We start from the raw sequence: 13,942 nt of genomic DNA on the forward strand, positions 1-13,942 counted from the left end.
TCAGTTGAGACACAATTGTTGTATAGATCACTTGGATGTTTGGCCTAAATATATTTGTATAAGCATTCCAAGTGTTACCAATAATTCTGCTTATTATTGGAAACTTTCTTTTGTGGAAGGTATGAAGACCAGTTTTGCATCACAGCTCTCTCTGATGTGATCTTGCTAAGCAGATGCAGATTCCTATTTTGAGAATATCAGTGATGAGTGGTCAGAAAAATGTTCCAAGATAAGCATAAGTGGATTTTTACTATAAAAGATTTAAAGTCATATAATTTTTAAGGTTATTTTATTCAATTTAAAAACAAATCTTTTCCACACAAAAACGATCATAATACGAATATATGCAGTTAGGCAGAGTTAAAGTTTACATTTTTTATTCTATGAACTAAAATGAATTACATTTAGAATTATATGAATTTCAGTAGTTTCTATGTTTCTATTGATACATCCTGTGCTTTAGGGCATAGTCTTATGTCTCTTTCAGATGTTATGGGTGAGTCTAAATATTGTAACAGCTTTTTATTTTAAATGTTTGTTATCTGAGCCAAACTGTTTTTGATTCTGTTCTTTAAGGGACGTAAGTGAACCTTGAATCAATAAATTTCATCCTTGAAAAGACATGGAAATTTTTGTTTCAAACATTGTGGGAACCATGGGGTTATTGAATAGTTTCTTAAGGTAGATAAGAAAAAGACTGTAAATGTGTGTAAAATGGTGGCAGAGGTGATCAGGAGGCAAAGCATCTGCAGATAATTCATGAGGAAAACTAATGTTTACCAAAAATAGGTCCGGTAATTGGGGGAATGGCTGCACAATTTATTCTCATTTTTACTCGTATTGTTAAAATGCAGTTTGACTGTAGAGGACTTTATTATTTTACATAACATCCCCATCCATCATGGACAGGTTGCCTCGATTCCCAAAATTTTGTGTTAAGATTCCAGAGAAGCAAGCTTATGGGTGTGCATCTCAAATCATGATCTTTTTTCTTTTGGCAAGCAATAGATGCGCAAGTTGCAAAAGAAAGACATTTGGTTAAAATAGTATTAACAGTGTAGGATGTGCTGTCAGAGTCATGTTGTATGTTGTATAGTATTTGCTAGTCTAACAGAAATTCATTGGCTATGACAAGGAACTTTAAATGAAACTAGTAGCTTTAAAGTTGCCATCATCAGACATTAATGATTATTTTCTGCTATGAAAATATTGTTTATATTTCATTTTTTTTAACAGTGTAGTACAAGTTATAATATCATGTATTAGTCCTCTTGGCTACCTGAATTCAGCATACAGAAGGCCACACCCAGCATTCTGGTATCCCCTGACACAGGGCTTTAGACACAAGATTCATTTCACAGTCAATTTTGAAACTGGAAATAAAGTGCACATTTTTTTCTTCCTGCAGAGCTGAGTGTACTGAGAATGATGAGAAAGCGACGGTGGAATACAATCGTGTGAATGAGGGCATGCAAGAATTCAACAGGAAAAAAGCAGAGATTGACGAGGCCAAAAAGGAGAAGAGCAAAGAGCATAAGAATATCTTAAAGTGAGTGCAACTGTTTTTAGTGAATTATTCCTTCTTTCTTTCAGTGAGGACTGGGCAATAGCACTGTGTATTGTCATTTGTGTTCTAATACAGTATAAATGATGATAGGTTGGTTTCAACGCAGTGTCAATACTGATGCATATCCTAAACATATTTTTATGTAAATAACACGATGAGTTCTTGTCATTACTATTTAGTACGACCTTTTTAATGCTTGCTTTTTAATCATTGAAATGGTAGGAAAAGATCCACTAACTCCGAAATCCAGCTTTCCCAAGCAAAACAAGAGTTAACAATAGCTTTTGGATTTTAAAAATTTTTTTATAGCAATTAATGTGGTAAAATGGTGTCTTCTTGTGAAGACTGCTGTCAGACAAGAGTGGTCTCCCACTTGATATATTTATTGGCACCAAATTCCCTCATTTATCAGTTATTGCTCATGCTTTTGCCATGTCAGTATGCTTTTATTATGATGCTCCACAAATAATTCCAATTTTTTGTTGTTTCTTCACAAGTTTGAATGATCCTTATGAGATTTCTCCTTACAGTTAAGAATACTGTTTTCATCTGGAATTTTGTTCATATTGTAGACAAATATTGTATACTTCTTTTTTCCATTTTGTCACTAAACAAGCTAACCAGCACCACGTAATATCTACTCCATTGGTCATTAGTACTTAACATCAAAGACTTGACCTTAATTTAATTTTGTTCCAAGTAAGTGATAATTTATTCTTGGTGATCCTATAACAATGCTTAGTTTATTTTGCCTGTATATGCCATAGTTTTGCTGTCTTAATTACAAGCAATATTTGGGAGGATTATATGTGGGGCTTGTTTCAGCTGAGTGCTGATTATCATCCCACCAGCATGTCTTGTTGGGGGGATTTTGTTCAGATGGTACATATGATATCTGCTCAATGAAGGGAGGACAGATGTTGAGAGTTTCTGCCAGATACAGCTCTCTGGCTATGCTATAAAGAACCAAACCAAACCAAGCCATAACCTACATAAAGGACTTTATATAACATTGGCAGGCATATGCAGTGCTGTTCACTCTACTCCTGCTTAGTGTTTTTTCTACACCTCTGAAACTTTTTGTTAACATAAACATTGTTTGCATTTTTAACCAAAAACTAGTCAAGATAGAGGGATACAATTTTATGGGCATTTTGTTGGTGTATGACCAGATTATATTTTCAGGCCATTACAGCAATAAAAAATGTTAAGCATCTTTTAAAACTTGTTTGGACAAAACCTTTTTTTTGCACAATTAAACAAAAAGCATACAGGTTAGGACAAATTCAATTTAGTATACATCTTTGTATGTACATGAAAATGAACTGGTTTGATATATCAGTTTAGCAGTTGTAAAAAAGATGTCTAAATTTATGTATCAATTTGTTTCACATTGGTGTTGCACATATATTACAAACACAAAATCTAGTTACTATAAATCTAAAGAATTGACATACATTGCCCTACGGTGATGATTTGATTGGGAATAACTAATCTATAGCTTTTTTCAACTTGAGTGTAACCACTATCTTCTCATGGCAATGTTATTGGCCTTCTGTCTTCATTGCCTTCTTAAAAAATGTTGTTAAGTAAAACATGGTTGCATTGGAGGTCAACACGTAATAAAGATTACAAACTTTGTGAGAAAATTATAATTTAACTTTAGAAACAACTATTGTTATGTAACTTTGAACTCATACCTCAGAGTATTGTGAAATGTTGTATTCTTATATGCCGTCTCTGTTTTCAGGTCCTATGAAACCCTGACAAAGGTATGTGAAGACAACAAGGAGAAATTTGCTGAGATAGAAAAGCAAGATGTTAAGTGTCGAGAGGACCTTAAACATGCCAAAACACAATCCAAGAAGCTTGAGAAAAACCTTGAACAGGAGAAAAAGAGGGTAGGATATAATATTGTTTCATAAATCAAGCTAGATACAATTGGATGGAAGTGTATTTGGTCAATATGTCCAATGACAAATACATACACCAGTTATATTCATTGTAATATATTTTGTTTTGTCATATTTGTTTTTTGTTTAGTTGTCACAGCTCATCTTGTGTGTGTTTATTAATCTCCATGGCCTCTGAAGAATACTACAGTGAGCCCACCCACCTCACAATGTGTGTTTCATATAGTACTGGTTTTAAAATTAGGATAGGCAGGTCATTTGTTTTTTTAACCATGGGGGGCAAAAAGTGCTAGGGTCGGCAATCAGAAATAGGGATGATTGGCTGACTGGAGTAAGACATACTTTCTTTTGGCCTGAACTATCTTTCAGCATTCCTGTGCCCTCCTGATGTTTTAGAAGGTCCTGAAATCCAACTGGAATTTGAATTCCATGAAAATATCTGGGAAACCTCCATGAAAATTACTTTTTTGCATAAAATGTCTTGGAGTTTGATATTAAAAGCTGAACTAAAAATCGTGTTTGAGAAAAGGTTATTTTTCCCCTGCAAACTTTGCAGTGAATGATTTCGCAATGTTTGTCATATTATACTGGTAGCCATAGCTGAATCTGGTAACTAGAGATTTTTGCACACATGCATATATTACTGATTGTATTTAGCAGAAAACTACATTAGTAAGATGTCATTTACAGATTTGATATTATTCCATCTAACACTTGTTTTGATTCGAAATGTCTATTTTGTTACTTCAGAATTGTAGAGCTCTTATATTTAAGTTCAGGCTGTGGGAGTTTAGTTTAATAATGATATTTTTTTAAAAACAACATACAAACTCGAGGGGGCACTGCCCTGAGATTTAAATTTAGGTCATGTGAATAGTCAGTTCAAACTACAAAATGCTATCATCAGAATCATGATAAGCATTGTTTCACTGTATATGTGTACATAGAGGAGTTAACCATATGTCTATACAATAGAGGAGTTTACCATATGTATGTACTTAGAGGAGTTAACCATATGTCTATACAATAAAGGAGTTTACCATATGTATGTTCATAGAGGAGTTAACCATATGTATATACACTAGAGGAGTTTACCATATGTAAGTACATAGAGGAGTTTACCATATGTATATACGATAGAGGAGTTTACCATATGTATATACATAGAGGAGTTTACCATATGTATGTTCATAGACGAGTTTACCATATGTATATACAATAGAGGAGTTTACCATATGTATATACAATAGAGGAATTTACCATATGTATATACATAGAGGAGTTTACCATATGTATGTACATAGAGTAGTTTACCATATGTATATACAATAGAGGAGTTTACCATATGTATATACATAGAGGAGTTTTACCATATGTATATACAGAGGAGTTTACCATTATGTATATACAATAGAGGAGTTGAAGCAAGTACCACAGGAAAGCACAAAGTTGATAGAGTTTACTGTATATATACATAGATAGAGGAGTTGAAGCAAGTGCCACAGGAAAGCACAAAGTTGATAGAGGAGCTACAGAAGAAGCTGGAAGGATTGGAAGCTAGCAAGAAGAAGGAGGAGGAGAAGTTAAAGGAAGTCATGGACAGTCTAAAAACTGAGACCAAGGTATAGTTAAGAAAATTTTAACGATTTCTACAGTATTCTGAATTCACAAAATATGGTGTAATCTTATTTACCTGAGACACACTCTTAATACTAGAAGTCAGAAAAATTGAATTGTTGAATAAAAGGGTTACATGTGCTCTAGATGATTATTTACTGGGAATTCACATTTTCTTTGGTGGCTACTTCTTCATGTACTATGAATTACTTCATTTTGTGGGTATTTCTTTTTTGATGTATTATGAATTCATTGTGGATATTTCTTTCATGGTTTGTTTTCACTGGTATTTTAAGATTATGCAGTGTGGAAGAGATCTTATTGCTTTGATGGGGGGGGGCAGCATAGTAAGTTCATGCTGTTGGGAAGAGGTCTCATTGTTTTGACAGAAGAGTCATTGGAATATCATGCACTGGTGTTGAGGTCATATTGTTTTGATGGAAGGATCATTGGAAGTTCATGCAGTGGGGAAGAGGTATTGTTTGACACAAGGGTCATCGGAAGTTCATGCAGTGGGGTAGAGGTCATATTGTTTCTTGGGTTAATTTTGTGCTTTGTAGCAACAATATACACCATGATAAATAGAAAATTCATATTTAGATAGGACAATGTCCATACTTTTGGATTTGGTTCTTGGTGTTAATTTTTAATACTTTATTGACTATAAAGCATGCTGAGAAAACGGGACCTAAGTGTCCTCAAGGCAGTCAATTAAACCTGCGACCATTGAATTACAGTGCTGCATGCTCTGAGCTGATGTGGCACCTTACTGAATGTTGGCATTCAGTAAATGCAGGGCAATGTCCAATGACTACGTAAGACCTACATGCAAAATTTCTCTTTCTCTGTTAGCTTTTCAATTTGTACAAACTTCTTTCCTGTTTCTATCAATTTGCAGGGTCTGCAAGAAGAAAAAGATGAGAAAGAGGAGGAATTGCTGGGATTACAAAAATCTTTAAATGAAACCAAATCTCAGGTAAGTCTACTTCATCTCAGATAAGTGTATATTACAGGTGAAGAAAGATATACAGTGATATGAATAAAAGTACATATACACAATCAGCTTTAGATGGTACTTGAATTTCTTGGAATTATCAAATTTTGCTGTTTAAATATTTTAGCAGTATATGAAATAAAATTGAACTCAATAAAGGGTACTTGTAAAAAAAAAAGTTAAAGCTGGCTGTGAAAATCTGATTCGTTATGAACATATTATATCAGATTAAATCAAACTTACTGCTGGTGAGTTTTAAGAGATCAATACCTTAATTCTCCACTGATAGCTCCATACATGACAGTAAGATTCCCTACCACATTAACAAATATTAGCAAATTTATACGTTAGGAAGCAATATTCAATGACAGTCTTAACCCAGATTTTTCAAGGGGATGATATAGATGAAATATGCTATCTTATTTAAATTTCAAGTAAAATTCAGTCCTACAATTTCAAAAAAAAAAGAAGTATAGATCGTTAATAATTGCCTAAAATTTAATAACTAAACAGACCAGAGGAGTAAAATCAATAAAAATATTTGATCAGTTGTAGTATGATGCCATTTTATTATAGGAAATTCAGTTAGACTTGACTGCTTTTACAATTAAAAGAGCCTTCAATCAGGCAAAATTATCCAATAAATTTAAAGCATGTGATGCACACATGCAGAATGTAACCAACTTTGAATTAAAACATCCAAGCATAAGGGCCTTTCAGCATGGTACAAATTATATTCACGTTTCATCAATTAATACATTATCAAATATGAGTTAAGGACAAATGATATTAATATGTCATCAGATATGAGTTTAGAACAAATAATATTAATGTCATCAGTTATGACTTTAGAACAATTGATATTAATGTGTCATCAATTATGACTTGAGAACAAATGATATTAATGTGTCATCAGATATGAGTTTAGAACAAATGATATTAATATGTCATCAATTATGACTTGAGAACAAATGATATTAATGTGTCATCAAATGTGAGTTCAGAACAAGTGAAGTTAATGTGTTGTCAATTAATGTATCAATGAATATGACTTTAGAACAAATATTATGACTTTAGAACAAATTATATTAATGTGCAATCAAATGAAAATTAAGAACAAATGATATTTTCTTGGTAGTCTCACAGGCCGAGGAAGACAAATTATGTGATCTCATTGACGGTGGACATGTATATGGCTCCGGAGTCCAAACTACAATGCACACAGGTGGGGCATGGGACACTGGTGGTTGTAGATGGCTGGGACACAGCTCTGTGACGTATCTCATGAGCTGCAGCAAGACACTGGCAGCGGTTAGCCTTGTAGCTGGAACTGGCTTTTCTGGTCAGGGTTTGCCAGTGACTTCTGTCTGAGGCAGCGAGCTTGAGCTGGTGGGATTGAAGGTCTGCCCATTTGATGTGCGTCTTGAGATTGTCTTTGTATATCTTGTGAGGGCAGCCTTGGTTTTGGTTGCCCTGGGCTAGCTCACCAAAGAACAGCTGCTTTGGGATTCTGTTTTGATCCATGCGGATGACATGGCCAGTCCAACGAAACTGGACCTGGATTAGTTTGGCTTCAATTCTTGTTGTGTTGTCTCTATCAAGGACTTCCTGGATGGGGATTCGGTCCTGCCACTTGATCTGCATGATGGATCTCAGGGAGTGCTGGTGGAATTGACTGACTGATATGCCTTCTGTAGACAGTCCACAATTCACAGCCATACAAGAAAAACGTGAGGACAACTGCATTGTACACCATTATCTTTGTTGACAGGCATATGTCCTTGTGCTGCAAGACCTTGATTCGGAGTTGTCCAGGGAGCCATCACTGGATATTGTTCTGCCTAGGTATTTGAAACTGTCCACATTCTTCAGCTGCATGTCAGCAATGGTGATGTATGGTTGTGAATGGACAGTGTTTGGGGCAGGCTGGAAGAGGACTTCTGCCTTTCCTAGGCTAATTGTCAGTCCAAATAGATGAGAGGCTTCAGAGAACCTGTCCACGATTTCCTGTAGGTGAGTCTGTTCATGGGCCATGAGGGCACAGTCTTCGGCAAAGAGTGCTTCAGTCCTTCTAGCATCATGGTTTTTACAGCAAGGCGATGGTGATCAAACACTAATCCATCCAGGCGATATTGAATGTAGATACCAAGGTCAAGGTCACAATTGGCATGGAGCAGTACCTCTGTGAAGAAGAGGTTGAAGAGTACCGGAGCGAGCACACAGCCCTGTTTAACACCACTAGATATGGGGAATTTCTCAGAGGGTTCACCGTCTGAGAGACTATCCAATCATGTCATCATGAAAGAGCCGGTTGAGATTGGACAAAAATGCTTCTTGAGTACTACCCACAGTGTCATCAGGTCCACAAAGTCAGCATACAGATTCATGTTCTGCTCAAGGCACTTATCTAGGACTTGTCTCACTGCGAAGATCATGTGAACGGTGCTTCTGTCTGGGCGAAAACCACACTGAGACTCAGGGAGGTTAACTTTTGATGCTGCCGCAATAAGCTTGTTGAGAATGATGCAAGCAAGTATTTTGCCAGCTATGGAGAGCAAAGAGATGTCTCTGTAGTTACTGCAGTCCACAAGTGTGCCTTTATTCTTATAGAAGGTTACAGTTGATGCATTGTGGAGGTCATCAGGCATCCTCTTTTCCGTCCAGATGCTGATTAGCACATCGTGGAATGCATCCAGAGTCTGTTCACTGAGAGCCTTGTACACCTCCGCTGGGATACCATCCTTTCCAGGTGCCCTGTCACAGTTCATTTGTTTAATGGCTCTCCTCAACTCCTCTATCGTTGGTCATGCGTTAGCTGTTGGGATATTTGGTCAAGAACAGATTGGCTGACCGATAAGGGCAGGTTAGGAGATGGTTAAAGTATTCCTTCCATCTGTCCTTAATGCCAGCCTTTTCCTTTATTAGTGTACTGCCATCTGCAGTAAGCAAGAGGGCAGAGCCAGACTTGGAAGGGCCGAATATTTACTTGATGGCGTTGTAGAACTCTTGAGTTGTTAGTGTTAGTATAGCATTGCACTTCATCAGCTTTCCTTTCCCACCACTGGTCATGCATCTTGCAGATTTTTCTCTGAGCCTCAGCTTGATAGGATTTGAAGCGTTTTTTTGGGGGGGGATGGAGTTTGGGTCATTCTGCCAGTCCATGAATGCTTTGTTCTTTCTGGACAGCAGATCCTCAACAGCAGCGTTCACGTCGAACCAGTTTTTATGGGTTCACTTCTTGGGGCCCAGAGTAGCCATAGCTGTTTCTCTTATCATATCCCTGAGCTTGTTCCATTTCTCGGAGGCATTTCCACATATAGGTCTGTTAGTGGACAGCTTGTCTTCTAGGCTCTACTGGAAATTGAGCTGGGTGGAAGACTGCTGGAGTTTGACACTGCTGAAGGCTGTGTGCACAAGCTTAGGACACCTTGGGTGATGTGGGTCAATGTGCAGTTTTAGGGTAGTTCAAACAAGTCTGTGGTCTGTACAGCATTCCGCTCGTTGCATGGCCTTGGTGATTAGGACATCCTGGGCATTGCGCTGGTAGACTAATACATAGTCGATTAAGTGCCATTGGTGAGATCTGGGGCGCATCCAGGTATTCTTGTATTTGTTCGCCATTCTGAACATTGAGTTTGTGCTGAGAAGGTCAAATTCTGCACATTTGCTGAGTAAGAGCAGGACGTTTTTGTTCATCTTGCTGACACAGTGCTTGCCAAGCATACCTTTCCATTGACCATAATCACAGCCAACATGGGTGTTGAAATCCCCCAGTAGTATGATCTTGTCATCAGCTGGAACTGAGCACAGTACAGAGCTGATGTCGACATGGAACTGCTCGATGGTTTTTGCTGGGCTTGAGATGGTAGGGGCGTAGGCGTTGATGATTGTTGTGTGGCCTTCGTGGCTGATAGGTAGTAGCAATTTCATTAGCCTTTCATATATATCAACATGGAGGTCCGGAAGCTTCTTCAGAAGTCTTAATTTGATTGCTAGGCTGACTTCGTGGATCCTGTTTTTGTTTTGAGCTTTTCCTTTCCAGAAGAAGGTGTAGCTGCCTGCTAGCTCAGTCAGAGAACCCTCCTCTGCGAACCTGCTTTCACTCAAGGCTGTAATGTCGTTGTTGTAGCGTGAAAGCTCCTTAGCAATTAGGGCTGTTATCCTGTGACGTCTTGCTACGTTCTCTTTGTCCATGAGAGTACGGATGTTCCCTGCTCCAATAAGAAGTTTTTTCTTTGATAGTTTTGACTGCATATATGCATGATCTTGCCAGCCGCAGCAAGCTGGCCAGATTTTGAAGGGCAGGCTATTTTTAGGCCACCTTTTCTAAGCCCCTCCCTATGCAAGGTGAGCAGCGCTGTCCTGAAAAGGTCTGCTCAGTCACTGTAGATGCTGCTGAGCTTTTCCGCTGCCCTGGGTACAGATCAGAGCGACCACTTGTCCAAAGGCTGCCTATGTGCAGCTCTCTGACTAAACTCCCAGTGGTCATCTCCACCTATTGCTTTGCCAGTCACCCATCACCATAGGACTTCGGTAGGTGCAGGTAGGGAATGATGTGATGATGGGGATGAATGATAGGTGTACAACATGACCTCTTTGTGAAGGAGATTTAATTGAAACAGCCTTTGCACAGAGACAGACTCACTCTCTTGGCCTTGGTAGTTGGGACTCAGTGGTACAAAGTTTCGTCATGGCTGGGGACTACTTCGGCTGCATTGAATGGCTATGATGTCTTCACTGCCTTGTCAGGCTCTGTGCTTTACACAAAGCGCTTGCAGATTCGCCTTCGTGGCCATTGGATCACTCAGTTGATCTCTCCTGCCGAGTCTGTCAAAGCTGGCTTTGCACACAAGGATAGGCAAGCTCCTAACTCACCTCAGGTTTGAAGCCCATCGGCTGCCCTCAACCTGTTAGCCGGCCAGTCGAAGCCATTTGCCCGTGTTGTGGCTGCTTGCATGCTGCAGCTGCTTGGAGCCACAGGTGAGAGCTGGGCACCTGGTGGGGACCAAAGGTGGATAAGCTACTCCCAAAGAAGCATGTTGTGCCCCCCCCCCCCCCCAAGGTACTATCCATCCCAGAGCACACTGAACACCACATTAATGTGTAATCAAATGCAAATTAAGAACAAATGATATTAACGTGTAATCAAATGTGAATTAAGAACAAATGATAAAAATGTCTCCAGTGTGAGTTCAGAACAAATGATATTCATGTGTTGTCAATTAATGTATCAGCAACTATGTGTTTGGAACAAATGATATTAATGTTTCATCAAGATAGAACAAATAATATTAATATGTCATCAAATACGAGTTAAGAACAAAAATGTGTCATCAAAATATGAGTAAAGGTGAAGAAATGGAGAAACCTTGCAACATTTGATTTATAACATGAAAATAATAACAAAAGAAATGTCTGCATATAGCATCCTCAGGCATGTGAGCAATCTCTGACCTACTTGGGTCTCTTGTTGTTAAACAGAAATGAACTGATCCATAGATCAAGACAAAATATCCAAATATTTAGATTGGTATTAAATTGATTTTGATTGGAAGTTTTGCTCTTAGAAAGTTTAGGGTTAACATAGATAAATAACCCAGTTCCACTTTGTTGCCCAAGTCTAGTAATTACATGGGTTAGTACAGTTGGCATTTATACAGTCACTGTATTTCTATAAAGTTATTAAATAAATTAAAATAAGAAAGTTCAAAGGTTTAAAGCTTTTCCACTCACAGATAACCTCAAAACAACCTTCTCTTTTGGTGGTTATTTGGTAAGGTCACATTTATGTCTTTGATTTACTTGTTCATCATTACTTGTTTTACACAAGTTGTAACTAGACTTTGACTCAAACTAAATGTAGCTTTGTTGATCTGCTCAGACTGTTTTCTTTAAAGTTGTTCCCCCTTGTGTTTTCAGTTGGAAGTGGCTCAGTCAGAGCTTGACATTTACCTGAGCAACCAGCGGAATGAGACCAGCAAGCTACAGGAAATGGTCAGGAACCAGTCCAAAGCAAAGGTCACCCTGAAGGAGAGAACACAGTGAGACAAAACTATATACATTTGTTTTCAGACATGATTTTTCTTGATATAGTCCAATTGTTTTTATCATCTCCGTTCTGTTTTTTTTAAAAAATTGGTCTGTTTGGTCCCTTTTTGCAATGACCCTGGTAACATATTCGTTCTATATTAGTTAGCCCACGACTTGTAAAGAGTATTCTGATTGGTCAAAAGTTTATATTCATCCACTGAATCTTTGTGTACTGGAAACTGATGGCAATGGAAAGAAATGCCAATAAATGGGGTCCCGAGTTGTTGAGAGAGACAATGACACAGGAAGTTTAGATAAAGGTTTAAAAAACATATTGAAATGGGAATGGCTGGAGTGAAAAGTCCACAGAAAGTTAGTTGGTCAGTTTGTAAGAAAACTGAACACTAGAGGACTGTCATTTTGTGACCTCTGCTCTACGTTAATGCAATTGGAAGAGTTTGGAACGGCACCTACAAAAGAAGCTGCATACGGAAAAACTGAAGCTCAGAAGGCATTTAGATAAAGTGCAATTAATTATTATAAGAAGAAAGATTTCTTGCATGACAGTACAGTTGTAGCTCTCTATCATAATATGCGCACTGTGTGTCGCCAATACAAACACCAGCTTGAAAGGAAAAAAGACTCATTGAGAAGGAAAAGAAACAATTGCACATTGAACCAAAAGTCAGTCAAAAAGGAAGGCTAAACAAATCTTTGCCAAAGACACAAAAAGAGCTCGACTGGAATATCAACAGGCTGTGTTCATTGGAGAAAAAAACAAGTCAATGTATTTGATTATTTGTATATAGTTGATGTCCTTGGGTGTTTATTGTAGAGATTTGTTATGAAAAGAGATAAGTATAATATATTTGCTGCAAAAATTGAGAAATTTTATTGTGACTTAATTACGATGTGAACACTGACATGCACATGAAATAACTTATTGGAGGACAAATTCATGTGACAATAAATATTATGAAATTGTTCAAGTCAAGTTAAAAAAAATTTGTTAAGTTTGTTAGTTTTTCAACTGATTAATTTGTTATATAATATGATCATAAGTTTCCCCAGGAACAGTTTTTTAATTATTGTATTATGCATTTTTGGCCAGCTGTCCCTCGAGACCCCGTTGGGGGAGGATCCCCAAACCATCCTTTCAGATTTTCAGCTTTTTTTGTGGAATACCAAAATCCTGTCTGTTTTGTGTGCACTATCAGATAAAGAGACCAAGGTTTCACTTTTTCAGTTGCACCCACATCAGCATTAAGGTAATCAGTTAACATATTGTCTAAGTATTGGAACATGAGATATTTTACAAATTTGTGTCTCAAAAAATATTTATTGACATTTCATAAAAATTATATCAAGTTAAAATATTTTGATTTACTAATTTGTAATAATAGTTCCTTAACAGCCATGGTCACTTGTTCTTTTTTTATGTGTCTTTACGAACGAGAAAATATATTAATTGATTAATAGAAAAAAATGTTGATGGTATCCCAAGTACATGAAAAAAATTGCTCTAAATTTGTGTCCCAACATTTATAGTTGATAAATAATTACATTTGAAAATAATTTAGGGTGTCCCAAGACTTACAGTCATTGTTGTAACAAGTTTTTAAGTCATTTAGCATTAGTTATAAAATAGGATGCATGTGAGACATTATTTTGCAAAAACCCTATTTTTTCCCTCCAATTCCATGCTTAGCATGTTACTTAGGGTGGATGGTAAATCTCAGTGTTCAATCTGTAACATTTTTGTTGTTACTTAGGGTGGATGGTACATCTCAGTGTTCAGTCTGTAACATTTTTTATTTTATT

General features: G+C 37.2%; 1 protein-coding gene across 1 annotated transcript in view; it reads left to right on the plus strand.

Annotated features, from left to right (window-relative positions):
• Positions 1 to 13,942, plus strand: part of LOC149799820 (structural maintenance of chromosomes protein 4-like) — an 89,263-nt gene that overhangs the window by 25,998 nt on the left and 49,323 nt on the right. Inside the window, exons 7-11 of the mRNA XM_089959238.1 lie at positions 1,409 to 1,549; positions 3,318 to 3,468; positions 4,959 to 5,102; positions 5,996 to 6,073; positions 12,011 to 12,132. Coding sequence (XP_089815364.1) covers positions 1,409 to 1,549; positions 3,318 to 3,468; positions 4,959 to 5,102; positions 5,996 to 6,073; positions 12,011 to 12,132 — 636 coding nt within the window. The remainder of the gene's footprint in view (positions 1 to 1,408; positions 1,550 to 3,317; positions 3,469 to 4,958; positions 5,103 to 5,995; positions 6,074 to 12,010; positions 12,133 to 13,942) is intronic.

Source organism: Sinohyriopsis cumingii, chromosome 5 (assembly GCF_028554795.1).
Source record: "Sinohyriopsis cumingii isolate HCF-2022 chromosome 5, ASM2855479v2, whole genome shotgun sequence".
NCBI classification, from domain to species: domain Eukaryota; kingdom Metazoa; phylum Mollusca; class Bivalvia; order Unionida; family Unionidae; genus Sinohyriopsis; species Sinohyriopsis cumingii.